General features: G+C 32.9%; 2 protein-coding genes across 2 annotated transcripts; one reads left to right on the forward strand and one right to left on the reverse strand.

The window, feature by feature from the left end:
• The first annotated feature begins 9,878 nt into the window (after positions 1 to 9,878).
• On the forward strand, positions 9,879 to 13,715 carry LOC144554087 (ABC transporter A family member 2-like). Its single transcript, XM_078302315.1, has 12 exons — positions 9,879 to 10,826; positions 10,954 to 11,049; positions 11,146 to 11,346; positions 11,460 to 11,619; positions 11,704 to 11,951; positions 12,062 to 12,179; positions 12,328 to 12,404; positions 12,495 to 12,584; positions 12,677 to 12,820; positions 12,912 to 13,202; positions 13,343 to 13,423; positions 13,509 to 13,715. The coding sequence occupies exons 1-12, from the start codon at positions 9,879 to 9,881 to the stop codon at positions 13,674 to 13,676; spliced, it is 2,622 nt and encodes an 873-aa protein (XP_078158441.1). The 3' UTR covers positions 13,677 to 13,715.
• A 173-nt stretch (positions 13,716 to 13,888) lies between these two features.
• Positions 13,889 to 16,255, reverse strand: LOC144554153 (acyl transferase 4-like). The gene is made up of 2 exons (XM_078302413.1): positions 15,693 to 16,255; positions 13,889 to 14,950 (listed from the first exon to the last, which is right to left on the reverse strand). The coding sequence occupies exons 1-2, from the start codon at positions 16,107 to 16,109 to the stop codon at positions 14,108 to 14,110; spliced, it is 1,260 nt and encodes a 419-aa protein (XP_078158539.1). The 5' UTR covers positions 16,110 to 16,255; the 3' UTR covers positions 13,889 to 14,107.
• Positions 16,256 to 25,879: the final 9,624 nt, after the last annotated feature.

Raw genomic sequence — 25,879 nt, forward strand, 5'->3', positions numbered from 1 at the left:
GAAGTAAACAAAATAGCAATATATATTTGTTACTTTTTTTCTATTATATTATTTCTGTTATTTGAAAAGAAAAAAAAACAGATGTACATGTAAATAAGACACATAAGTAGCTAGGTAGGTATATTTCCTAATTAAGCTCATGATCGATCGATCGAGTTCCATGATATCACATACTTTTATTGTAATTCCGATCCATATATAAATTAATATAGAAGGCAGTAGTAATTATTAAGTCTTACGTACCGTTTCTTTTTCTCCATCTCCAACAGTATATAAAATAGAAGCATGTGCAACATATCATGACCACCACTAAAATCGAAACCACTACTGGAATCTCAGCTGAAGAAGAATTTGATTTGCTCTGTATCCCTGGATGTTTCTTAATTTAAAAATCTAAATAAGCTATATAGCAAACCAACAATATTAATTGAAAACAGAAACTCTTAATTAAAATCTTATAAAATATATTATGGTATTTACGTACCTTGAGCAGTAGAATTTTGGGTCTGCGGCGAATCCTTGAGATGCCTGCGGTACTTATGAAAGTACTCCATCGATCGATCTCTAATTCTCTATCTCAGTTTTGGTTCAAATTAAATCCCAAATTCACAACCGATCGAAGCACTAGCTACTTAATTAATTATATATATATTACTACGTACGGGTATTGATTTGATACTGCTACAGTGCCCCCACATTTTGGCCTCCATATATATCACCAACAATCATTATGCATGCATGTATCTAATTTTCGGATACGGATCGGAATACAATCGAATAATATCCGATCCGTTTGCACCCCTATTCACACCCCTACTGCACCCCTGAATACGATACGTATCCGTCTAATTATTTAACTAGCAAAAATCAATATGTCGATCGATCTCCATTAGAATTTAGAAGAATGGGACAGGGAATTAATTTGTCCATATACGTACCGTTGCATTCAACGTGTCGATATCCGCCCGCATTTTTTGTCCCTTGACTGTAATTTATTTGGACCTGTATCCTAAAAGTATTTGGGTCCAAATTTCGATCCATACATTTATCTGTTTCAATTCGGGTCTGGTTCGGATCCGGGTATTTATCTACCCGTAGATAATTCGGATCCAGTCTTTCGGTTTCGGGTAGATATATACTCACAACTTGTTTGTAGATTATCGGGTCTGGTTCGAATACGAGGCAGTTCCGGATTCGGAGCGGGTATATGTCACAAAAAAAATCAAGAGGATGGAGAGAAAATAACTTTTGAAAAAAAAAATATTGAAGAAGAGATATAATTTTTAAAAAGTAAAATATTAGAGATGACGATTTCATTTTCTATGGTTCAAAAAATCTATGAATGGAATACTAATAATTTGTAGAAATGACATATCAATGAGAGCAATAAATTTTCATTATTATGTAGAGGATATCAAGACAAATATTGAAGGATGTATCCATAGTGATAAATTTTATTTAAAAATTTAATGCGGCTGTTATAGAAGGAATAAATTTGGCATCCATCTATGTGTATGAACATAGCGAATATGTCACTGCATTCTATTTTCTCATATTCAAAAAAGTACTAGACTCACCACGGCTTATGCAAAAATTAATATGCAAAGTTGTATTTTTATATATTAATAGTTATTAATATATGTTTTATCGGGTATTTATACAGGTATCGGGTCGGGTTCGGTTATGGGTTGGATAATTAAATGAAACTCATATCCTACCCATTACAGTATCGGTTCCGGTTCGAATCTGGGTCGGATATTAAATTATTAATTTTGTAACCATACCCATAATTTAACCAGTTATATTTTTTAAACCATACCCTATCCAAATTAATCTGATCCGGATCGGTTCCGGGTCGGATCCGGTTCGGTTTTGGATCGGATCCAGGTAATCGGGTAAAAGTAGCACCTCTACGCTCAGGATGAGGAATGTTTGTTCCAGTACATCTGTTAGTTGCTCCAGTGTTGAAGCAGTCAACAACTGGTTTTCAATCACTGAATACAAGAATGGTCCCGCATGTAATATTTCTCAACCTAATTTCTATTCCAAAATGCAGTGCATCCGCTTCCGCGTCATAGTTAGAGTACTTATGAAAATTAGCTGTGATCGAGGGTCCCTTTTGTATACCTGATTGGATATAAATTTCAATTCTGAACTTCGAACAACTATGCCAAACATCACTCTTCTATTTCGACATGATGCATCACAGTTTACGATTATATTCCCCGGTCTAATCGTAACATTTAGAGGTGAAAATTTTCCTATGTCGGCTTTGTGTGTATCAGTAATCCAATAATCATCTTTTGATATTATTTTGTGATTCTCAAAGCAAGATGGTACACAGTCGGGATGACTACATGAATAACACGATAGATCTCATAAATCATGCAAGACTGATATTTTCCTCTGTCATCTGGTTTATTGCTAGAGCTTGAGCTTTGGAGAGCATGAGCATAGCTCTTATGTTGAGCTCTTATGTTGAGGATGATCCATAACTTGAAAGAAATTTTACAAGAAATTTGGATTGGCAACATACTCCATATATATTGACGAACTTTTTTGGACATATATTGACGACATACTCTGTATGCACATTTGTTGACGAAAATTTTTGCACGAAAAAAACTGAGAATTTATATTCTCTATTATGTATGCACATATATGTTGATCAATGTATTTTTCATTGGAGATACATTGTTGGAGACCTTTAACAAAGAATTATCATGTCAAGAATCACATGGGCACTCTCTCTCTTTATTGTATAATTTAGTCTAGGAGGCAGTTTCACTCATGTATAAACTACAAAGAGAGATAAAGATTACCCTTTTTGTGGTAGTTTATTTCCACATCTATGGGGAAGAAGGGTAATTTAGTTTTTATAGAACTCTCTCGACTAAGAGGATTATATGGAATGCATTATTTTTTTTTGCTATGGATGTGTATAACAATTATTGGTGGTTTTTTTAAGTGCATACAAGATTTGTTTAAACTTGTTATCTCTAATTTTGTAAGAAAATGCTGACACGAGGTGAAAGAACAAAATGAATTTGAGAAATAAGAATTGTGTAGTCAATTATTGATGATGCAAAATGAGATAGCAATTCTTTCGTCCTCTTCTCTCATACACAAAATGAAGTCTCTAAGGAAAGAGCTTGACCGTGCAATTTCTATTTGAAAATTGTCACCTCTAATATTTTTCAACCCAATTTTTATTCCAAAATGCAGTGCATTCACTTCCGCATCATAGTTAGAGTACTCATGAAAATTAGCTGTGATCGAGGGTCCCTTTTGTATACCTGATTGGATATAAATTCCATTTCTGAATTTCGGACAACTACGCCAAACATCACTCCTCCATTTTCATATGATGCATTGCAGTTTATGATTATATTTCCTGATTTAATCGTAACATTAAGAGGTGAAAATTTTCTTATGTCGGCTTTGTGTGTATTAGTAATCCAATAATCCACTTTTGATATTATTTTGTGATTCTCAAAACAAGATGGCTCACAGTCGGAACGACAGCATGAATAACACATTAGATCTCGTAAATCGTGCAAGACTGGGCCTTTCCCTTTGTCATCTGGTTTACTGCTCGAACTTGAGCTTTTGAGAGAATGAGCATAGCTCTTATGTTGAGAACGATCTATAACCAGCTGAAAGGAATTTTACATAAAATTTGGATGACAACATACTCCATATATGTTGACAAAAAATTTTGGGCATATATGTTGACGACATATTCTGTATGCACATATATGTTGACGAAAAATTTTGGACGGAAATTTGAACTAAGAATTTGTATTCTCTATTATATATGCACATATATGTTGATCAATATATTTTTCATTGGAGATGCATTGTTCGAGACCTTTAACCAAGAATTATCATGACAAGAATCACACAGGCACTCTCTCTGTTTATTGTATAATTTAGTCTAGGAGGCAGTTTCACTCACGTACAAACTTTAAAGAGAGATAAAGATCACCCCTTTTGTGGTAGTTTATTTCCACATCTATGGGGAAGAAGGGTAATTTAGTTTTTATGGAACTCTCTCGACTAAGAGGATTATATGGAATGCATTTTGTTTTGCTATGGATGTGTATGACAATTATTTGTGGGTTTTTTTAAGGAAATACAAGATTTGTTTAAACTTGTTATCTCTAATTTTGTAAGAAAATGCTGAGGTGAAAGAACAAAATGAATTTGAGAAAGAAGAATTGTGTAGTTAGTTATTGATGATGCAAAATGAGATAGCAATTCTTTCGTCCTCTTCTCTCATACACGAAATTGAGTCTCTAAGAAAAGAGCTTGACCATGCAAAGACTAAGCTCAAGGATATCGAAGCTAAACTCGAGACCTCCAATCATGAGAAAATTAAACTTGAGGTGAGGTTACTATCTTCTTTTTGTTTTTGTTTTTTTGTTCTTTATTTTTCTCATGTTATTTTTTGCAAGCTATATCCAACAAATTCGCTGTTTTGTTCCATCTAATATTATTGTAATTTGTACTAAATCAAACTAGAATCAAGCAAACAAGAGTTTTGGTGGAAGGTTCTTACTTTAGATAACAAGTTATGGAGTGATTGGTTCTTTCTAGAACAATTGGAGTTACACTTGGGATTAGTGGTTTGGTTTCAGCTACAGTTAGATAAAAAAAATGAAAATTACGGTGTTAGCTGTAAATTGGAGAAATTCAGTTTGTTACTTACACATATGTTAATATTTGGTGTATAGAATCAGAAAGTAGCAATAATTCATTTTATGTGTGTTGCTGTTTAAGAACTATTTAGGCTAATATCTCAATATGATCTCAAATTTAATCATCGAGCCTGTATTATATTGACATTAGAATTTTCTTAAAGTTGAATCCAAAAAAAAAAGTAGCTTTCTGAATTTGGGCCTTTTTATTTAGGATGAGAAAACGCAAGCTAGTAAAGAGATTAAGGAACTGACTAATCAAATGACACTTCTGGAGCGTGACAAACAGGAAGCACAAAGCTCACTATACTCTCTCTCTTCTTTGCTCCCAACCCAAAAAAATAGATGCAAAAATAAAAAAAAAGAGGTTCACATAGAGCTACGCAATATTGTAAGAGTCAACAGGTCCTGAATTAGTCCTATTTCTGTGTTGGTCCCAAGTGTTGAGGAGTTTCATTCTAGTTTTGATATTTTTATCATTTATTACAAGTTGACTCATATCACTTCAGCACAATCCAAGATTTCTATTTGTTTAAAGGATGGAAATATGATGGTATTGACAAAATGAGAGCTGGTTTTAGTATCAAAATATGAACTTTGATTAGGGACCACAACCGGAATAAAGATATTTATGAGAGCCATTTCTGTAATAGGATTGAATATCTCTTTATTATATAAATTTCAATGTTATTTTACTCTTTGCATCATTTACCGTACTTATACTGTTAGCCCTTATAAACACTAAAATATTGACTCTAGGACAATGTGGAGGCAGTCACAGACAAATCATCTGTCAGCAAGTTGAAATTATTCCCGTAGGTTCTCACTGGTTGAAAAATTATACAAGTAGGTACTCACTGACAAGGATTTTCTCAAATTAGTTGAATTATATATTTCTAAATGCGCCTCTGATTTTAAAAGTGATGTGATTATCATGTGATTTTATAAGTGATGTTATTATCACGGATTGCTCACTGTCAATTTGAGCAATCTGATGTTTTGACTTTTCTTTTTATGATAATCGATGTTTTGATAAGGGACTAAACTGTAATTTCTTACTTTTGTGGGGGTGGGGGGACAACAACAAATGATGGAAGAGAATATTGTCCCAACAAGTACTGGGAACCAATCTCTACTGACGTGATTGACATTTTATTTATGAACGGAGATTTTATGTGCTTTATCATACGTTGTCATGTGTGTTGTGAACGAACGTTTTTTCTCGATATTTTTCATACATTGATATTAGTTAGTCAAATTTTCATCAAAAAATAAAAAGAAAAGAGAGACATAATCGTTGAGTTAATTTTATAAGAGAAATGATTTGTTATTAAAAACTTTCTAACAGATGCACAAAACTACAAATAAATCCTTATTAAACATGCAAATTCAATTTCTTAATTTCAGAGAGAGAAAAAGAAGAGCTAGACACAAAGTGACTTACTCTAAACTCAAAGCATTTGTTATGAACTATCCTAAGTGAATTAATTTTTATTTGATTATATGAATTAACAAAAGTGTGTTGCAAATTACAATTCAATTCAAAACTTAAAATATTTAAACAATATGTTTGATAGAAAATGAATTTAAAATAGTTTCAGAAACTATAAATATCTATTTCTACCAAGATAACTTTTCTTTCAATAAAAATTGCTAATTTTAAATTAAACAAGATCTAAAGTTCAAAAAGAGATAGAAGCATTCTTCTAAAAAAACTGACTTTTATTTTAACTAATCGACTTTATGAAAAAGAAAATAAAGAAAGATATATAAATTCTTTATGTATAATCTATACAAATGAAATTGAATAACTTCATAACTACTAGAAATAATAAGAACTCTCACATATATTATACTTACACTTATTCATTTAGTTGAAAATTGCATTTTACTCATATTTTAAAAGAAAAAAATACAAATATTGTAGACACCTAAATTACCTTTTTATTATAAATGAAGAATTGAACAGACGAAAAAAATGGAAATACTATAGCAACACTATAGAATTATAGTAACACATTCATCCGAAATTAGATATATATAGATAACTTTACTAATTTTGAATAAAAAAACATATATACTTAGTTTTCTCAAATATCTCATTTAAGCAATATATACACACACATACATACATGCGATACATTATCTAAATAAAAAATAATTAGTTAAATGTGCAATACAGATAGCTAGAGGTAGCATAATAATATTATACGTGTAAAATCCTTAGTCCATAAGACATTTATATGAGAAGTAATTAGCTCACAAGAAATTTATTTAGATCGCGTGTAAGACTTATTTAGATCATAACATTTATGTTTCTAATGGAGGCCAGAAAAAATATACTTCAACAAGTTAAGTAAAAAAAAATATTATTTAACAACCTCACATAGTATGAATGATATTGATAAGGACAAATTTGGGGTATATTCTTCGAAAACCACAAAATTATAAATATCACCTTCTAAAATTTATAACATCATATTTCATACCGTGTTCTCGTGATCTTGAAAATAATTTCGAGCTGTAGGAAGTCATTTAAAAGTAATTTAGTATATTTGTAATCTTATTTTTTTTAGAATGATGTAGTTATTTTAATATATTTTTTTGTCAAAATTAAATTACCTGGGAATATATTTAAGGAAACAATGTAGTATTGTAGATGTTTCAAATGAGAAAGAACAAAGAAAATTGTTTCATGTAATTGTTAAAATAAATGAAATAATTTCGTACCGATCGAGTTGAAGCACAAAAATAAATATTCATACAATTAAACGTCAAGCAAGCAAGTGTTCAACTTCAATTAATCGACGGTCATAGACTCATAGTCCATGATGACCCACCGCACTACTCTGCTTTTGCATATTTGTTGCAGTGCACGAGTGCATCTAAATTAAAACTTAAACCACAAAAATATGTATCCAAGCCTATAGAAACTTATACATAAGATCCAACAAACCCCTGAATGCACTTCAAATAGGTTTACTAACTTCATTCATTTATAAAATTAATGGCTCTCTGTCTATTATAATATGTAATACTATGAAGTATGAACTATATATTAAATAATGTTACTATGTACAATCTTTTTTTTTTCTTCTTATTTGCATGATTGAAAAAAAAAAAATATATATATATATATATATATATATATAGATAGATTAGTTGTCACGTAGTTGCTATCTCAATTCTCCAATATTGATCATGTTGATAATTAGTAGAAATATAGAATATAAATTTTGAAAAAAAAACATTATGTATGATAGCTTTTACATAGCTACACTATTCGCAATAGTTTTTTTTTTTTTTTTTTGTCTCCACTCTATAATCGTTATTTACAACTGATTGTGATACAAATTAATACACTTTGGTTTTAATTCTAGTACAGTTGTTAGCGGACAAGTGGTGCATACATTAATTAACCTATAAATAAAATAAAATAAACTAATAGTTTTCTGAGCCTTGTCTCAATTAATAATACATATTAATTAAGGCTTGATTTATAGTCTGGATCTGGAATAGACTCTTTGCCCTTTTCCCATATTATGCCACAGAAAATCCTGAAATCCGCTCAGGATTTTACTGCTGTGATGTGCTGTGCCGGATCCTCTGTGGTTATTCGTGTGGCGCATTCCTGTCCATTTTGTAGGAAGGACTCTATTGGACACTGCGTTGTCCTATTTATATTGACAACCATCATATTATTTTATATTACAAAGGGCTACTAAAAGCACACACTTAATTTGTTGTTCCTTCAAGGAAAAATATGTATTGAAAACTAATATGTCATATGAATCTTTTGTACGTTACATTATGCTAATTAATTACATTTTTCATTTGTTGATATGCATCTTCTTAATTATAATATTATATAAATCGCTCATATCTGAGAAGAAAAAAAATGGTAGAAAAATGACAGTTAAAAAGTATAATAAGAGAATAGTAATTGAAAACAAGTTAGAATTAGAAAAAAATAGCGTTTCTTATCTTACACTAGCTTTTTTTTTTTTTTTTTTTCTTATCTTACATTATTAAAAGACATTTCTACATAGTTAATTTATATTCGGCTATCACATTTAAGCGGACTAATATCTTTATTAAAAAAAAAAAAAGTTTTAGAAGAAAAAAATTTACCAAATTTAATCAAGCGGAGTAATTAATATCTCTTATTATACTTTTTTAACTGTCATTTTTCTATTATATATCCTATTTTGTTAACAACGTCATATATGAGTGATTTATATAATAGAGGAGGGATACACTTACAACATTTGTTTAGAATTTATTTATGAGCCTTGATTAGTTTAGAATTAATAATTATACTTAATTTATTTAGAATTATTAATTTAGTTTAGAATTTTGAGCCTCCTTCAAATAATTATCTTCTAATTTATTAATATTTTCTTTTGTTCGTTTCCAATATTAATTACAAATAAATTAAGTCAGCGAAAATGCAATTATATATTTATTTATATTTTCAAGTTCTTAATTTTTTAACGATAGAGACAATTTGCAGATAGTTTAGTGCAATGGACAACTCCATTTTAATGAAGCCGGAGATGATAAAACAACAATTAATTAGTACGTGTTAAAAACTTAAAATTAATGTGATGTTCCGTAAGACTAATTTTTTAGCCCGTTATTTTGGTTGGACTTAATTAATTAATTAATTAGTTACTAATTATTTTGTATTAAACCGTAGGTGATAAAATAATTAAGCCACTCTTTTTTTAAATAAAATAACAAAATCTACTAATTGATCACACAATAATATGTATATATGTTTTTGAAATATCGGAGAAAATGAAATATTATTTGGAATATCGGAGAAAGGCGCAATTAATCTAGGCCTTTTGTTTTTTAATCATGACAAGATCGAACGTTTTCCTAATTGATGCATGCAGGGGTTTTAGCTCTTACAGAATTAATTAAATGTGGTCAAATTGGTACGTACTTGTCGCTTTTCTTTCTGTTTTTTTTAGAAATTATGCTGTGATCACACAATTCTTAAATTACATCGCTGGACCAACTGTTTCATTTCAAGAATACATTAATAGCTATGCATAATAATAGAAAACAATTGTAGGTACCTAGCTACTGTACGTATATGATATATATATCCCATTGAATATTGATCTTGATATTGATCTTATATATATATATATAATGGAGGTTGGGCTGATGTGGCAGCAGTACGTGGCATTGCTGCGGAAGAATGCTATACTGACATGGCGACATAAGCGGTCAGCATCAGTGCAGCTGCTGTCATCTCTCTTCTTCATCTTCCTCATTTTTTGCACGAACAAGGCCGTGCAACAGCGGTTTAGCAGCAGCACTGCCTACAACAACGTCCGTGACCCAGAAGCGTTAACATCTGAATTGATGAATGCCATCCCCCCCTGCGAGGACAAGTTCTTCGTCAAAACCCCTTGCTATGACTTCTTCTGGAGCGGCAACTCCTCCTCCTCCCGCATTGCATCCATTGTAGAGGCAATTATGACCAACAACCCCCGACGCCCCATTCCATCCAACAAGGTTATGTCATTTAAGACTCAGGATGAGGTTGACAAGTGGATGTTAGACAATCCTTTGCGTTGTCCTGGTGCTCTTCACTTCACCGTCAAAAATGCAAATGCAACGGTTATAAGTTACGCCATACAGACCAATTCTACAGGAATAGCCAGGAGAGGCCGTTATGAGGACCCCACTTTCAAGTTCCAGATCCCCCTTCAAATTGCTGCGGAGAGGGAAATTGCAAGGTCTCTCATTGGGGATCCGAATTTCAGCTGGAATGTGGGGGTGAAGGAATTCGCTCACCCACCAACGAAGACGTTCTCTGCATTGGGACAGGCGGGGCCCACATTCTTTCTGGCAATAGCAATGTTTGGGTTTGTATTCCAGATAAGCTCGCTGGTAACAGAGAAGGAGCTGAAGCTGCGGCAGGCCATGTCGATGATGGGGCTGTATGAATCGGCATATTGGCTCTCCTGGTTCACATGGGAGGCCATGCTTACTCTCATCTCTTCTCTCCTCACCCTGCTCTTCGGCATCATCTTCCAATTCCCCTTCTTTAAGAACAATAGCTTTGTCGTGCTCTTCCTTTTGTTCTTTCTCTTCCAACTTAACATGGTACATATACACTCGATCTACACTCTGACTCAAGCTTAATTATAATTCATAATTTCATTTCCCTAGCTATATATCTAGCTTAATATATAATAACATGCATATATATATATATATATATTCCTGGCAGATTAGCTTTGCTTTCGTCATCTCGACCTTTATTAGCAAAGCATCGTCTGCCACTACTGTCGGCTTCTCCATTTTCATAATTGGCTTCTTGACTCAGGTAATATAATTAAGCTCATCAATCATGCATCATGCATCATGCATGTTTGTTTGTTTGTTTAATTAATTTTTTATTAATTGTGATTTAATTGTGTAGCTCGTGACAACAATTGGGTTTCCGTATTCGAAGACATATAAGAAACGTTCTCGGATTATGTGGTCTTTATTCCCTCCCAACTTATTTGCAAAAGCTGTGAAAACTCTTAGTGATGCAACTTTTACTGCTGAAGATCCAGGTATTAGCTGGAACAGTATCAGCAAATGCACTAAAAGAGAACCCGACTGTGTGATTACCATTGTACGTAACTAACTACGTATAATATATGTTGTTTGTTTAATTAATTTTTTCTTTCTTTTTATATATATATTAATTATTAATTCCACAACACATGCATTCGTGCATGCATGCAGGAAACAATATACAAGTGGCTCATAACAACATTTTGTGTCTGGTTTATCCTGGCGATTTACTTGGACAATATAATACCAAATGCAAATGGTGTTAGGAAATCGGTTTTCTACTTTTTGAACCCTGGTTACTGGACAGGAAGAGGAGGTAGCAAGGTGAGAGGTTAGTTACATTACATGCTCTTGTAATTAATTTGCATGTTCTTCTTTCTATGTATATGAATATATATATAAATTAATTTATTAGAGGGAAGCATCTTGAGCTGGATGGGGTCCAGTCCAGCAGTGGAAGAGACATCTCCAAGTGATGAGAAAGAGGATGAGGATGAGGATGTGGTTGCAGAGGAGAAATCTGTGAAGCAACAAATAGAAATAGGAGACGATGTGGCGGTACAAGTGCGTGGTTTAACGAAAACATATCCCGGCACCTTTAACATCAGTTGCAGTGCATGCTGCTGCAAGTGCAAGCGCACTTCCCCATATCATTCTATTAAGGTATATATGTATATATCTATCTCAATTTTAATTAAAACCAAAGCTAAGTAGCTAGCTAGTTAGATGCCTATATATGTTAATTTCTTCCTTAATTTAAAATAATTTATTAGGGAATATGGGTAAATCTTGCAAAAGACCAACTGTTTTGTCTGCTTGGGCCAAATGGAGCAGGAAAGACTACTACGATTAGTTGCCTTACCGGCATTACCCCCATCACAGGCGGTGATGGTATTTAGTTTACAAACATCTATATATTAATTACTTGTCTTAATTAATTTCTTCTTTTCTTTTCTTTTCTTTTCTTTGTTTGGATTTACATTCAATTCAATTCAATTCAATTCAATTCAATTCAATTCTTAATTTTCTTTTCTGACAGCATTGATATACGGCAATTCTGTAAGGAGCTCTGTTGGCATGGCCAATATCAGAAGATTGATTGGTGTTTGCCCACAGGTTATATATAATCTAATTAATTAATATTGTTTTGATTTTCGCATCAATTCAAGTCCATAACCTTTTCTCTTTTTCCCTTTTGTTATGTAGTTTGATATATTGTGGGATGCATTGACAGCAGAGGAGAACCTTGCATTGTTTGCCAGCATTAAAGGCTTGCCTCCTTCTGAAACCAAAACGGTACACTTTAATTTGTAACAATACCTGGAATTAAAAAGATCCACTCGAACTTATTTAACAGAATTAATTAAATTTGTTGCCAATGGATGCAGGTAGTGAAGAAATTGCTAGTAGATGTGAAACTAGCACATGCTGCTCATTTTAGAGCTGGGAGTTTCAGTGGCGGTATGAAGCGCCGTCTCAGTGTTGCTATTTCTCTCATCGGCGACCCCAAATTGGTTTTTCTAGATGAACCGGTAAATATACATGCGCTGCAGTTACTCCATATATATACCAGTAAAAGTATCATGCATAGCAAGATTTATTAACTGCTCTGCTTATTTGCAGACAACAGGTATGGATCCAATAACAAGGAGGCATGTATGGGACATAATAGAGGATGCAAAAAAAGGAAGAGCAATAGTTCTGACGACCCACTCGATGGAGGAGGCCGACATCCTGAGCGACCGTATTGCCATCATGGCAAAAGGGAAGTTCCGTTGCATCGGCACCTCCATTCGCCTCAAATCCCGATTTGGTACCGGTTATATTGCTAATGTCAACTTCTCTGCACATATGCATGGTCAAGGATCTATCGATGATCCTCATCTTGGGCCCGTGAAACGCTTCTTTTATGAAGTAATTATATGTATATTTATTACATACAAAATTAAATTAATTAGTACCATGCATTAATTTAGCTAGAATTTGATCGAACTTTAATTTGTTAATAATACCTAGCTAATTATTATCCTGAGGAATGATATAATTTTGTGCAGAGGCTCGGTGTGAAACCGAAAGAGGAGAACAAGGCGTTTTTGACCTTTGTTATCCCTCGTGATAAAGAGGCTCTCCTAACAGTAAGTATATGTATATATCATGTACGTATTATGAATTAATTAAATTAATTTGTTGGTATTAATTAATTGTGTTGTGAAATGGCAGAGTTTCTTTGCGGAATTAGAAGAAAGAGAAAGTGAATTTGGGATATCAGACATACAACTCGGCCTAACGACTCTGGAGGAAGTTTTCCTTAACATCGCCAAGCAGGCTGAGGCTGAGGCTGAGGCTGAGGCTCATGCTCATGCCCAATTAGCAAATCAATCTGGCTAGAATGAGAAGAGCTAGGCTAGCTAGCTAGGGAACAGGGAACAGGGATCATATATGCATGGTACGGTAGAATTTATATATTAAGTCTTCTATTCTGTGAAACAAACAATATATATATATAAGGAATTGTAAAACATCGATCAGAGCTAGCTATTTCAATCATGTATGTACATATATGATTGATTGATCAAATTACACAAATCACAAATTAGGTGAACTTGCAAAATATTAAATTGAAAGCATGCAAAAAGATCGTATATATTAACATTAATTGCAAAATATTAATTGCAGAGGAATATTAATTTGTTCAAACAAAGAAAAGAAAATCATCCACACTTGACATATACATACATACATACATACATGCATGCAATGTAATGTAATGTAATGTAATGTAAAACAAATTAAAAACAACTTAATTAATTCATGAGCAGTTAGAAGGCAACAGCCTTCATCTCCTGCTGGAAGGTGAGCAAGTGCTCCTTCTCCACGCACTGCGTCATGATTCTCACCCCCTTCTTCGGCGTTGGCGGGGCCCCTATGATGGCCACCGCCATGAACTGGTAGTATGCAAATGGTATTACATGCACCGGTGGGCCCCACCCGTAATCAACCTCCAGGAACCCCAACCGTGTCCAGTCCGACACAAACAATGAATTGAATGAGAACGTCAACTCGTATGGGTCCTCCGTGAAGTCCCCTGCTGCCCACTTCGCAAACTCAGCCGGCAACCTCGCCTTCTCATCCCGTATCATTTTCACCACATCTGGCAGCTCCGCACGTGACACCGCCTCACTCGTGCTCGTCACTGTCACCGTGTAGAAGCAGTTGCCGTAGAAGCCGCCCTCCTTAGGCAGCACCTGCTGCAGCAAGTGTCGGGTGTTTGCGAAGAAGCAAACATGCACCCGCTCTTGTGGGCCCAACCTGATGGCCCGTACCCGTGCCTGCCACACCTTGGCAATTGACACATCAAAAGTCGAGCAGCGTTGGCCCGTGGCTTCAAAGTAGCGAGCCTTTATGCTGTTGATGTCTGCTGTTGAGAGGTCGGTGGTGTGGTACTGTAATGCAAAGCAGGGGAACTCGGGCGGGGGCCCAGGTGGGAGCTTGGGCGGGTTCGGTATGAGGTCGCGGGCCCATACAGGTTCTACCGGGAGCTTGTCGAGCCCACGTGCCATGGCTCCGATGGCATTCATGAGCTGGCCCGCTCCGAGCCCATCGGCGATGGTGTGCACCGAGATGAGGCCCACTACGAAGCTGCCACATGTGAATTCAGTGACCTGATCCATTACAAAATGCGGTTGACTATTAATTAATGTTTGATTGTGCTGTACATATATAATTAATTATTGGCTGGCTGCTGCTTATATTTATTTATAGAATAAGAGGAACCAAATTGAATTAACGAATGAAGTCTTTGAAACAATTTCAATTCAGTGCCTTACATGTCCAGTCAAGATTAGTAAAACAGAGTTTTTAGTTCACTTTGTAAATAGCTAATCTTGGGAGGGTCTAACTGTAATTTCATTTTATGCTCTGAGGCGTTTTACAGGTTATGTTAATAGAAGCAGAGGTCTGAAATAATTAAACAGGGCTTATTCAGTTTTAAAGTGTTTTTCGAATAAATAAATAAATAAATAGAGATTATTTTTAGAATGATTTGCAGACTTTGTTGTGTCTCAATTCCCCAAAAGATTGGATATAATTAACAGGCCGGGAGCTTCACTAAATACAATTAATTATTGCTTACCTACTCGTTTAGCACGTGAACCAGAGATCGGTCGGATCCGTTCCATTCGTTTCGTGATCGGTGATCCGTGTGGACACTTCAATTCAATATATGTGTGCTCCACTTTAATATTCGTGCAAATTAAATGCACACGGATCACGAAGCGAATCAGACGGTTCTGAGCTGGCATTAAATTAACCGAGTTAAGAGTCTGATACCTCTCAGACGTGCCTTGCTCCCAATTGATAGCACAAGCAAAATTCTGATTTCTGTGTGTGAGTGAGTGTACGTACCTGTATCATAAGGGGTAAAGTGAGGGGATCGACATCGGTATCGGGCTCGGGAAGGAGGTCGTCTTGCGAGATGAGGAGAGGATGGTCGAGGTAGTTGGCTTCCTCGAGACTGCACCCGGCCTCTGCCTCCACAAACCACACTCCCTCTCCTGTGCACGCCACCCGCACCTCCTCACCTTCCTGCACCGGGTCCACAAACCGCCCCGCAAATGGGTAGTACTTCACCAACGCCTTCGATAGGGCATTCTTTAGAACTCTGCGGGCCTCATGGCCTCCTTTGAACACGTGCAGCGATCGCACCAAGTGACGCAGACCCGCCACACGATCGATCACAGAGAGGCACAGGGTGTCTGACGGGGTGGCTCCGTCGGGTCGAACGTAGTACTGGGCAGTTCTGGTAACAGAGAGAATCGTCATTAATTAATTATATGTATTATGAATGGAAGAAGCCTAATTAATTAACTATTGGGTGGTCCGGTTTTGGTGGTTGTTGATGTTATATATATATATAGAGAGAGAGAGATATATATATATATATATAGAGCGAGAAAAGAATGCAATCCGGTGCAACTCATAAATAAATTTTGAAAATTGAAAGTGATGAAAATGTTGATGTGATGGTGTTGTGGTAGTAGGTAATGGAAATGGATGGGGCACTTGAGCACTTGATAGCACTTGGACTCGGCCCATGCTGCAAATCCATCTAATTAATATCTATACCTTCAAAATAAAATCATGAATTTTTTTCAAAAGTTTATTTAATCTTTTAATTATCAAACAATTTCAAATATTTCTTTATTCATTTTATAATGAATGATGAATGAAATTATTTACCTTATCTCAATAATTGACAATATATAAGTTTAAGTTAAATTTAATAATAATAATAATAATAATAATAATAATAATAATAATAATAATGATGATGATGATGTTGACATGTGAGCAAATTGTATAAATATGAATGAATGAATGAGGTAAAGGGTTTTGGGTATTTGAGATGTCGCATCTTATGAGGGGAAATATATATATATGTAATGTCATGACTCATGAGGTATTGAGATTTATCTATCTTACTCTTACAAGTTACAACCCATTCATTCAGTTTCAATGTTAATATCGTACAATGCAAATATCCAATACCTTCCAAGAAATTTCCAATCTTAGTGGTTGTAGTGGTTGCCATATACATTTCACCCTTGTATTTTATTACCAACTTGATTTCGATATCTGCTCAATAATTATATCATATTATATTTTTTTTTTCTTTTTTATGTGGGGAATCATGCAAAATAATTTTTTTTTATTTTCCCTTCAACTTAACTATATAATTTTATCACCAAGAACAATTGGTTTTTGTTCTTGTAATTAACGGTTTCACAAAAAAAGAATAGATTTTTGTGTGGGAGGGTTTGGTGAGCTTAATTTAATTGGCAGTTTTATATGGACAACTAACAAAAATGACAAATATATATATAGAGTAAGGCTTGGGTGCTATGGATAGCATAGAGGGCCACCGTGCTATGGCTCAATATTCGAGTTTTCAAAATCCAAATGGTCGATCCGAACCGTTTATCTTGTTCTCCATATTAATATGTGTTTGGAGACCAAATTTTACATTTTTTGAAATTTTTTTTACTATTTGTTTAGCTAGGTAGAAAATCACTTAATCTAAAAAATTCTGCACCATTAAGATATTTGATTTTCTACCTATCTAAAAAAATAGTAAAAAATTTTCAAAAAATGTAAAATTTGGTCTCCAAACACATATTAATATGGAGAACAAGATGAACGATTCGGATCGACCGTTTGGATTTTGAAAACTCGAATATTGAGCCGTAGCACGGTGGCCCTCTATGCTATCCATAGCACCCAAGCCTTACTCTATATATATATATAGAGAGAGAGAGAGAGTTAGGCTGGGGTGCTATGGATAGCATAGTGGCCTCTATGCTACGGCTCAATATTCGAGTTTTCAAAATCCAAACGGTCGATCCGAACCGTTCATCTTATTCTCCATATTAATATCTGCTTGGAGACCAAATTTTATAATTTTCTGAATTTTTTTACTATTTATTAAGTCACTTTGAAAATCGCTAATCCAACGGTTTTACTGTTTTGTGCAGCCACCGTTGGATCAACAATTTTGTAAAATACTTAATAAATAGTAAAAAAATTCAGAAAAATGTAAAATTTGGTCTCCAAGCAGATATTAATATGGAGAATAAGATGAACGATTCGGATCGACCGTTTGGATTTTGAAAACTCGAATATTGAGTCGTAGCATAGAGGCCTCTATGCTATCCATAGCACCCCAGCCTAACTCTATATATATATATATATATATATAGGTTGGCTAAGATCAAAGTGGTAGTTCCTGAGCTTTGGTGCTACCAATTCATTTTTTAATTTTTAAAGTTCAAAACGTCGATCTGAACCGTTCAAGTTGTTCTCCATATTAAATTGTGCTTGGAGACCAAATTTTATATTTTTCTGAATTTTTTTACTATTTATTAAGCCACTTTGAAAACAGCTGATCCAACAGTGGCTTCTGATTTTACTGTTTTGTTAAGCCACTGTTAAATCAGCGATTTTCAAAGTGCCTTAATAAATAGTAAAAAAATTAAAAAAAATGTAAAATTTGGTCTCCAAGCACAATTTAATATGGAGAACAACTTGAACGGTTCAGATCGACGTTTTAAACTTTGAAAATTAAAAAATAAATTGGTAGCACCAAAGCTCAGAAACTACCACTTTGATCTTAACCAACCTCTATATATATATATATATATATATATAATTTATTTTCTCTACTACCTAGATATCCGTGCTCAATGATTTTTAAAAACGTACGTACGTCTCTTCTTTATAAAGGTACCTTTTCAGCCTTCTCTGGCTCTTGTCATTCTATGTTTTCCTTTTAAACAATATCTACAAATTTCACTCTTTATTTCTTGATTACCATCTTATCCTTAAGAGATTTTTTGCAATTTTGAATTGAGAATTGAGTAACATGGTCATGTACGTACATCATGACACACTATATATATATATATATAAGAAATAAAATAATGACGATGATCTAGTCTAGTCATGAGAATTATTATATAATTAATTCAACCGTCTTATATATCCAAAATTGGAGACACTTAATTAATCTGACAAAAATCGATTTACTATATATGTCAACTTTTCTACTTCCTTCTCTTCTCTTCTCTTCTCTTCTCTTCTCTTCTCTTTCTCTGCGTAAATGAAAATGATGAGGGACGCTAGCTAGCTCTCAACAAAAACAATACAAGAAAAATTATTCATATATCTATCCGTATCTAATATCTATACAAACAGATCGATATTCGAAAAATAAAAATTATAGATACAAATAATTAATTATTTGTATATGTATATTTATCAGTGTTCTAAATAGCGCGCTATAGCGTTTTTGGACCCAAAACGCTAAGCTATACAATTAAAACACGCTATTTGAGCTACAGACGCTATAGCGGTAATAGCGGTCCGCTATAGCGCATAGCGTGTAGCGCAAATAGCGCCCGCTATGCAACATGCTGTTTTTTTTTTCTTTTCAATTTATATGGGTTCAGATTGGATTTTAATCGTGATTTTTTTTTATAATTGACATACTAAGCTTTATATTAAATTATTAATTATTATTTTGATAAAAATTTATTAATTATTAAATGAGATCAAATAAGGAAGCTACAACGCGCTATGCAACATGAGCTGTTTTTTTTTTTCTTTTTTTAATTTATATGGGCTTTAAATAAATGCTCAAATTAAATATATTAAGATATTACTTGAAGTAACAAAATGATACTTACTATATGATAGTTTGAATATTTTGAATAGATTAAGATAATTAATTATGCCATGATGTCTAGGTTATTTTGAAATTTAAATAGAAAAAAGATAGATTACGTCATGATGCTGAATATATTTTGAATAGAAAAAGATCGATAGTTTATGATATTAGTAATACTATGGATATTTTGAGTCGCAATTTGGACTTTGTATTGGTTCAATATGAATACTATAATTTTTTAATCAATTTGATGTTATTTATTATTCTATGAGACTTAGATAATGTTGATATTTAGTACAAATATATGATATAATTTTTATAAAAATAAAAAAACGCTATGTGGCATAGCTTTCGCTATAGCGACGCTATTCGCTATAGCTTTTTTTTTCGGCTTCCCGCTATGACGCAATAAACGCTATTTAGAACCTTGATATTTATCCACTTCTAAAATTAAAACTGTAGTTGTAACCGCATAAATCATATATGTATTCATATCCGTATCTTCAAATTATATATATGTTCAAATACATAACGGATATAATATCTGATCTGTTTGCACCACTAGCACTAAGTGTAGCCGTCCACAAAAATCTATTTTATTAGTGTGAATAAAAATAATTAACAGTGTTGGTATTCTCGTCAATATTCTCATTATAACGCGGTGCGTATTGAAGACATGTCTGACTCTGATTCGGGCACACTTGATGGCCACAATAAATCTAAATCAATCAAGAATTTAGACATACAACTTGAATTAAATTTGATCCACATAAATAATTATGAGTCATGTTTCCAAGGAAAATTTTTAAATGAATTAAGCATGTTAATTATCTTAACTGAATGGGTGGTCATCTAAGAAGTAGCGGTCTTGATATTCAAGAAATAAACCAATTGCAAACTTTGACTGAATGGGAAAGCTTTTAATTTTGGGACAGTAATCTAAAAGCTTCTTTGGTTTAGTCAAATTTGAATTTACTTTTTTTACAAGACCAATGATAGCTTTTAATTTATTTTCCTTTTAAATATCTATGTAGGTTGCTGTTGATGGCAGAATATGAAATAGAAAGTTAGTCTTTATTTGTGAGTTCTTGTTTATTACTCTTCTTCTTTTACACTCCTCTAGTCCTCTATCTACTACTAAACCGGTACGTGAACTTAACGGATAAGATCCTAACGGAACCGTTTTGCATCACATTAGTAAAGCAATATTCTTAAAATAATAATTTATGTCAATTTAGCAATAATTATCTTTTACATACATGAATAAAATATTTTTTTGTAGTTCTCTAAAATACAGTGAACATGAATGTTGGTAGGGGTGTCAATGGCATCCTTTTACCCGTTTTAGTATAAGATAATTTTTAAAAAATAAAATTATATATATATATATATATATATTTGTACGAAGATAATACATGATACAATAAAGTTTTTGTATTTTATTAAATTTTCATAATACAAATTAATTGTATTCATTATTATTTATTTTTTATTTTAAAAATTATTTTATCGAAAACACAAATTGAATTGTTAATGGCATTTTTTTATCCGTTTACCTGACCGTACCATATTGAAAATATGGATAAGGGTAAAGATTTTTTTTTCGTTATCATAACGGATACGGGTATGAAAATGTCTCCATCCGACCCGTATCGTATCCATTGACACCCCTAAATGTTGGTAGAATAATTAGTAATAGGTGGTCAATTTGGTATGTTGGTGATAACGAAAAAAAATTCTTGATTTGGTAAGTATATATGTATGGTACATTCAACATTGGTACTGAAGTTGGTTTATTTCATTGTCTTTGACTATTGAGTGGGCCCGGGCCATGCATAGAGTATGCTACTGAGGTCAGTAGTCTTTTTGTTGCGTGCATGTTTATTTATGGATGAACCAAATCTATCAGTTTCTACTTTTTATTGGTGGATGTTTTCTTTGCTTTGTAATTTGTATTAAATATTAATCAGATTTGTGAGATATTTTTGACAGCGTCAACCGCTACGCAAGGCATTGGTATTTAACTGTTTATCCATTTTGGGGAAATTTCACATATACCCCTCAAAAACTTCAAAATTATGTATTTTTTCGTCTAAACTTTGAAATTACGTATTCCCCTCTAAACTTCAAAAACTCATAAATTTACTTATTTTATTGTCTTTTATATTATAACTCATTTTAAATTATAAAATACCTATTTTACTATTTATGAAAAACATAAAACATCCATCATACTCAAATTTGGATCTCAAGAGTTCCTCTCCGCGAGCATCGCATTAAGATCTGCACATGACGCTTCAATATGTGTGCTTGTTCCCTTCAAGATTTGTGCTGATCTAGTGTGCACATATCTTAAAGCAGTTCGAACGGTAGAGGAACCCATAAGATTAAAATTTGAGTCCGATGGACATTTTATGCTTTTAATAAAGAGTAAAATAGTTATTTTATAAATTAAGAATGAGTTTAAATATAAAAGATTGTAAAATGGATAAATTTGTGAGTTTATGAAGTTTAGAAGGGGAAATACGTAATTTTGAAGTTTTTTAGGGGTATACGTGAAATTATCCCTTTTCATTATGTTATAAGTACGTGCAGCAATTTATACTATTTGTTATTATAAATCATAATGTAATTAGAGTTGGGCTAAAATGAGTCATGGAGTAAAAACTTGTTTTACTCCATGGCACTGTATTTCTATTTTGAAAATCCAAACAACCGATCCGAGCCACTCAACACTATCTCCATATTGAAATGTGCTTGGAGACCAAATTTTATATTTTTTGGAATTTGTTTACTATTTATTAAGTCACTTTGAAAATCACTGATCCGGCGGTCCAGAAATTTTTACTGTTCATAGTAAAACAACCATTTTCAAAGTGACTTAATAAATAGTAAAAAAAATTCAAAAAATGTAAAATTTAGTCTCCAAGCACATTTCAATATGGAGATCATGTTGAGCTGTTCGGATCAATTGTTTGAATTTTCAAAATGAAAATATGGCGTGGAGTACAAACGTGTTTTATTCCATGGCTCATCCAAGTCAACCTCATGTAATTATAAGTGTAAATGAGAGTAAAGTAATTAGACGCTCTTCTCAACAAAAATTATTTGTTTTAAATTAACATGTCATGCATATATATACCAGTGCATTTGAATGAAAAGACAGGTTAGCTAGTGAGAATAGCCGCTAATTAAAACTAATCAACTCATCAAATCGCTAGCTAATCCAACAATAGTTGGGATATATATATAGCGGAATAGCCGCTAACCTAAGAGAGAAATAGCTTAATTTGTATGGTGTCCAAATACGAAATAGGAATTCAGATTATAGTGTTATTTTTTAGTTAGTGCTTAAAATCAACAAGCTCATCCAAATGCGAAAGCAAATGAGGAGGGATCTAAGTTACAATAATTTTTGAGTTACAACAACAATTTTCTACATTTTCAAAGTCCAAATCGTCGATCCAAACCGTTAGATGTGATCTCTACAATAAAATGTGCTTGGAGACCAAATTTTATATTTTTTTGAAATTTTTTTACTATTTATTAAGATGGGTGCAAAAACTAGTCAAATTCAGACCATTGAATTTTGTACCCATCTTAATAAATAGTAAAAAAAATCCAAAAAATGTAAAATTTGGTCTCCAAGCACATTTTATTGTAGAAATCAAATCTAACGGTTTGGATCGATGATTTAGACTTTGAAAATATAAAAAATTGTTGTTGTAACTTGTTGTAACTCAAAAATTATTGTAACTTAATCCCTCCTCATATATATATTAATTGAGTGATACATGGTGTTACTTAATTAGCTCTCCTCTAAGACGGTCATCCAATGAGAATTAATAATTCAAAAGTGATATATATTTAAAAAAATAGAGTAGAACTAGGGTGTTCTTAAGCTCACCAAAGTGTTTGGTGAGCTTAACTTTAAAATCCATCAAATTTGTTTCAAATGACCAATCCGAACCGTTGAAACCCGCCTACCTTACGAGTGATGAGTCTACATGTAAAAATTTTAAACATTCGAATTAATTTAGTATAAAGTCAAGCGGTCAAAAAACGTTCAAAAAATGAATGCACTAAAATTAATTTATTAACCTTCTAATTTTGACCGATTGACTTTATACTAAACTAATTCTAATATTTAAAAATTTCACATGTAGACGCATCACACGTAAGATAGGCGGGTTCTAACGGTTCAGATTCGTCATTTGAAACTGATTTGATGGATTTTGGAGTTAAGCTCACTAAACATTTTGATGAGCTTAAGAACACCCTAATTCTACTCTAAAAAATATATCCATTTACCATGTCAATTTGAGTTCAATTAATTATTTATATTAACTAGCTACCTACCAAATATATCATGTTTTATAAAGTCCATGAACAGTTCTATATAGATAGCTACCTACTAACTATAAATATATCATGTGATATATATGTATATTTTGAAAAGCTGAGGAATCTAAAAAAAAAAAAAAAAAAAAGTCTCCAGAGGGAAAGGGCCTGTGTACACACTAACACTAGTCACCAGACACTACACATCATGGATAGGAAGTTGTCAATGTCAGCTAGCTACCTCTGAATTGAATTGAAAGTTGTTCCAAGCCATAAGTTTATTGTTTGAAGTCAAAGAGGGAGAGAAAGGGAGAAAAGCGATGTGGGGGTTGGTGAGATGGTGATAGATATCATATCATCTCTTCTAAAAACTACCTTAATTAATTAATTACTGTATTTATTTACTTTACGATGCTCAATGCAATCCATCCATTAAGAACTTAGAATATATATATAAGAACACCAATATATATATTATTAATTAAGAATAACTCAATCAACGGTTGTAAAAATTAAAAATAAAAATAAAAAAGTATTAGCCGGTCATAAACGAATGTAACCCAGTCAAAAGGTAGAAATAAAAAATCTCCAAAATTATTTGTTAAATCCAAAAGGTAAGTAGCATTAAGGACCACAGTGGCACTGCACAGTCCCTGTTAAATCAACATGCCTAACTAAATAAGTGCTATATATAATTAATGGCCTTCCAAATCAGAAAGAGTAAACATGATTGAGAAATATAACTATTCAAAACTTATGTTTTTGAAAGAGAATTAACTTTTCAAACTTAATTATCACCTCTACATATATGTCACTTTATAAAACATCCTCATCCTCATCCATCCAATTTTGTTCTCTTCTTATTATTATGATTGAATGAGTCCAGTTTTTTTTTTTTTTTTTTTTTGCCAAATTCTCTCTTCTCTAAAATTATGTATATGTTTGTTATTCCGTACAAAATTTTATGCAGTTAATAATGTTTTTTTATCGTATAAAAATTTATAAAAACATTTTTTAATGTAGAAATTTTTTTACTGTAAATCCTTTCAGAAAAAAAATAATTTGTTCTAAAATAAGTATTTTTTTTTTTTTTTACAAAGTGAAGAGCGAGGAACAAAAAAAATTATTATTCAAAAAGTTTAGAAAGAAAAGAAAAGGTTGGTCCATAACGATGTGATTGTGAGCACACGGGCTGGGCTTTCTTGGAAATAAAGTGAGATTTTGTTTAATACAGAGCACCATTCACGGCCCACGGCCCACAGACCATGAAAATAGGCAAAAGGCCGCCACGCAGAAACGGGTTTCAGGTTTGATAGTAATTTCAAAGAATTGTAATGATTTTATGTATTTTAGTTGAGCTGTTTAAACGGGATGCAATTTCGATTTATTTTTAGTTGAAATGCATATTTTGTGTAGTTTAAAATCCAAATATATATAGAGAGAGAGAGAGATGGGCTGCAGTGAGCCATGGAGTAAAATGAATTAGTGCTCCATGACACTATATTTTTATTTTGAAAATTCAAACGACCGATCCGAACAGCTCAACATGATCCCCATATTGAAATGTGCTTGGAGACCAAATTTAACATTTTTTGAAACTTTTGTACTATTTATTAAGCAATTTTGAAAATCGCTGATCTGATGATCCAGAAATTTTTACTGTTTAATTTTCAATATATATATATATATATAATTGAAATTGAAATTGTTTCGATCTCGTACCAATCTATCTTAGTGCACTACAAGACTGGTACCAACAGATGAAACATGTAGTACTCCTAGTACTGGTACTACCTAACTTATCTACCTTAAATTCATTAATAAGTTCATTTATATGATTCAGATCCCACATTACAATTTGACAGATGGATCGGATCGGATCCCTAATTTAAGACCTAATAAATAAATAAATAAGCATTAGTCTCTATGCCTCAAAGCATGCATACATACTGACATATTGAAGCTGAGCCTCCCTCTTTAATTACACTAACCCACCCTTTTAGCAATGTCATAGTTGCATGACGAAACA

This window comes from Carex rostrata, chromosome 5 (assembly GCF_964058835.1).
Source record: "Carex rostrata chromosome 5, lpCarRost1.2, whole genome shotgun sequence".
NCBI lineage: Eukaryota > Viridiplantae > Streptophyta > Magnoliopsida > Poales > Cyperaceae > Carex > Carex rostrata.

Bases quoted from the DNA above. Each gene is read 5' to 3' on its own strand.
- LOC144554087 (XM_078302315.1), top strand. From the start codon at position 9,879: ATGTGGCAGCAGTACGTGGCATTGCTGCGGAAGAATGCTATACTGACA. The intron at 12,821-12,911 runs GTAAATATACAT...GCTTATTTGCAG, and splicing joins TGGTTTTTCTAGATGAACCG to ACAACAGGTATGGATCCAAT. The intron at 13,203-13,342 runs GTAATTATATGT...AATTTTGTGCAG, and splicing joins TGAAACGCTTCTTTTATGAA to AGGCTCGGTGTGAAACCGAA.
- LOC144554153 (XM_078302413.1), bottom strand. From the start codon at position 16,109: ATGACGATTCTCTCTGTTACCAGAACTGCCCAGTACTACGTTCGACCC. The intron at 14,951-15,692 runs GTACGTACACTC...GTAATGGATCAG, and splicing joins CTTTACCCCTTATGATACAG to GTCACTGAATTCACATGTGG.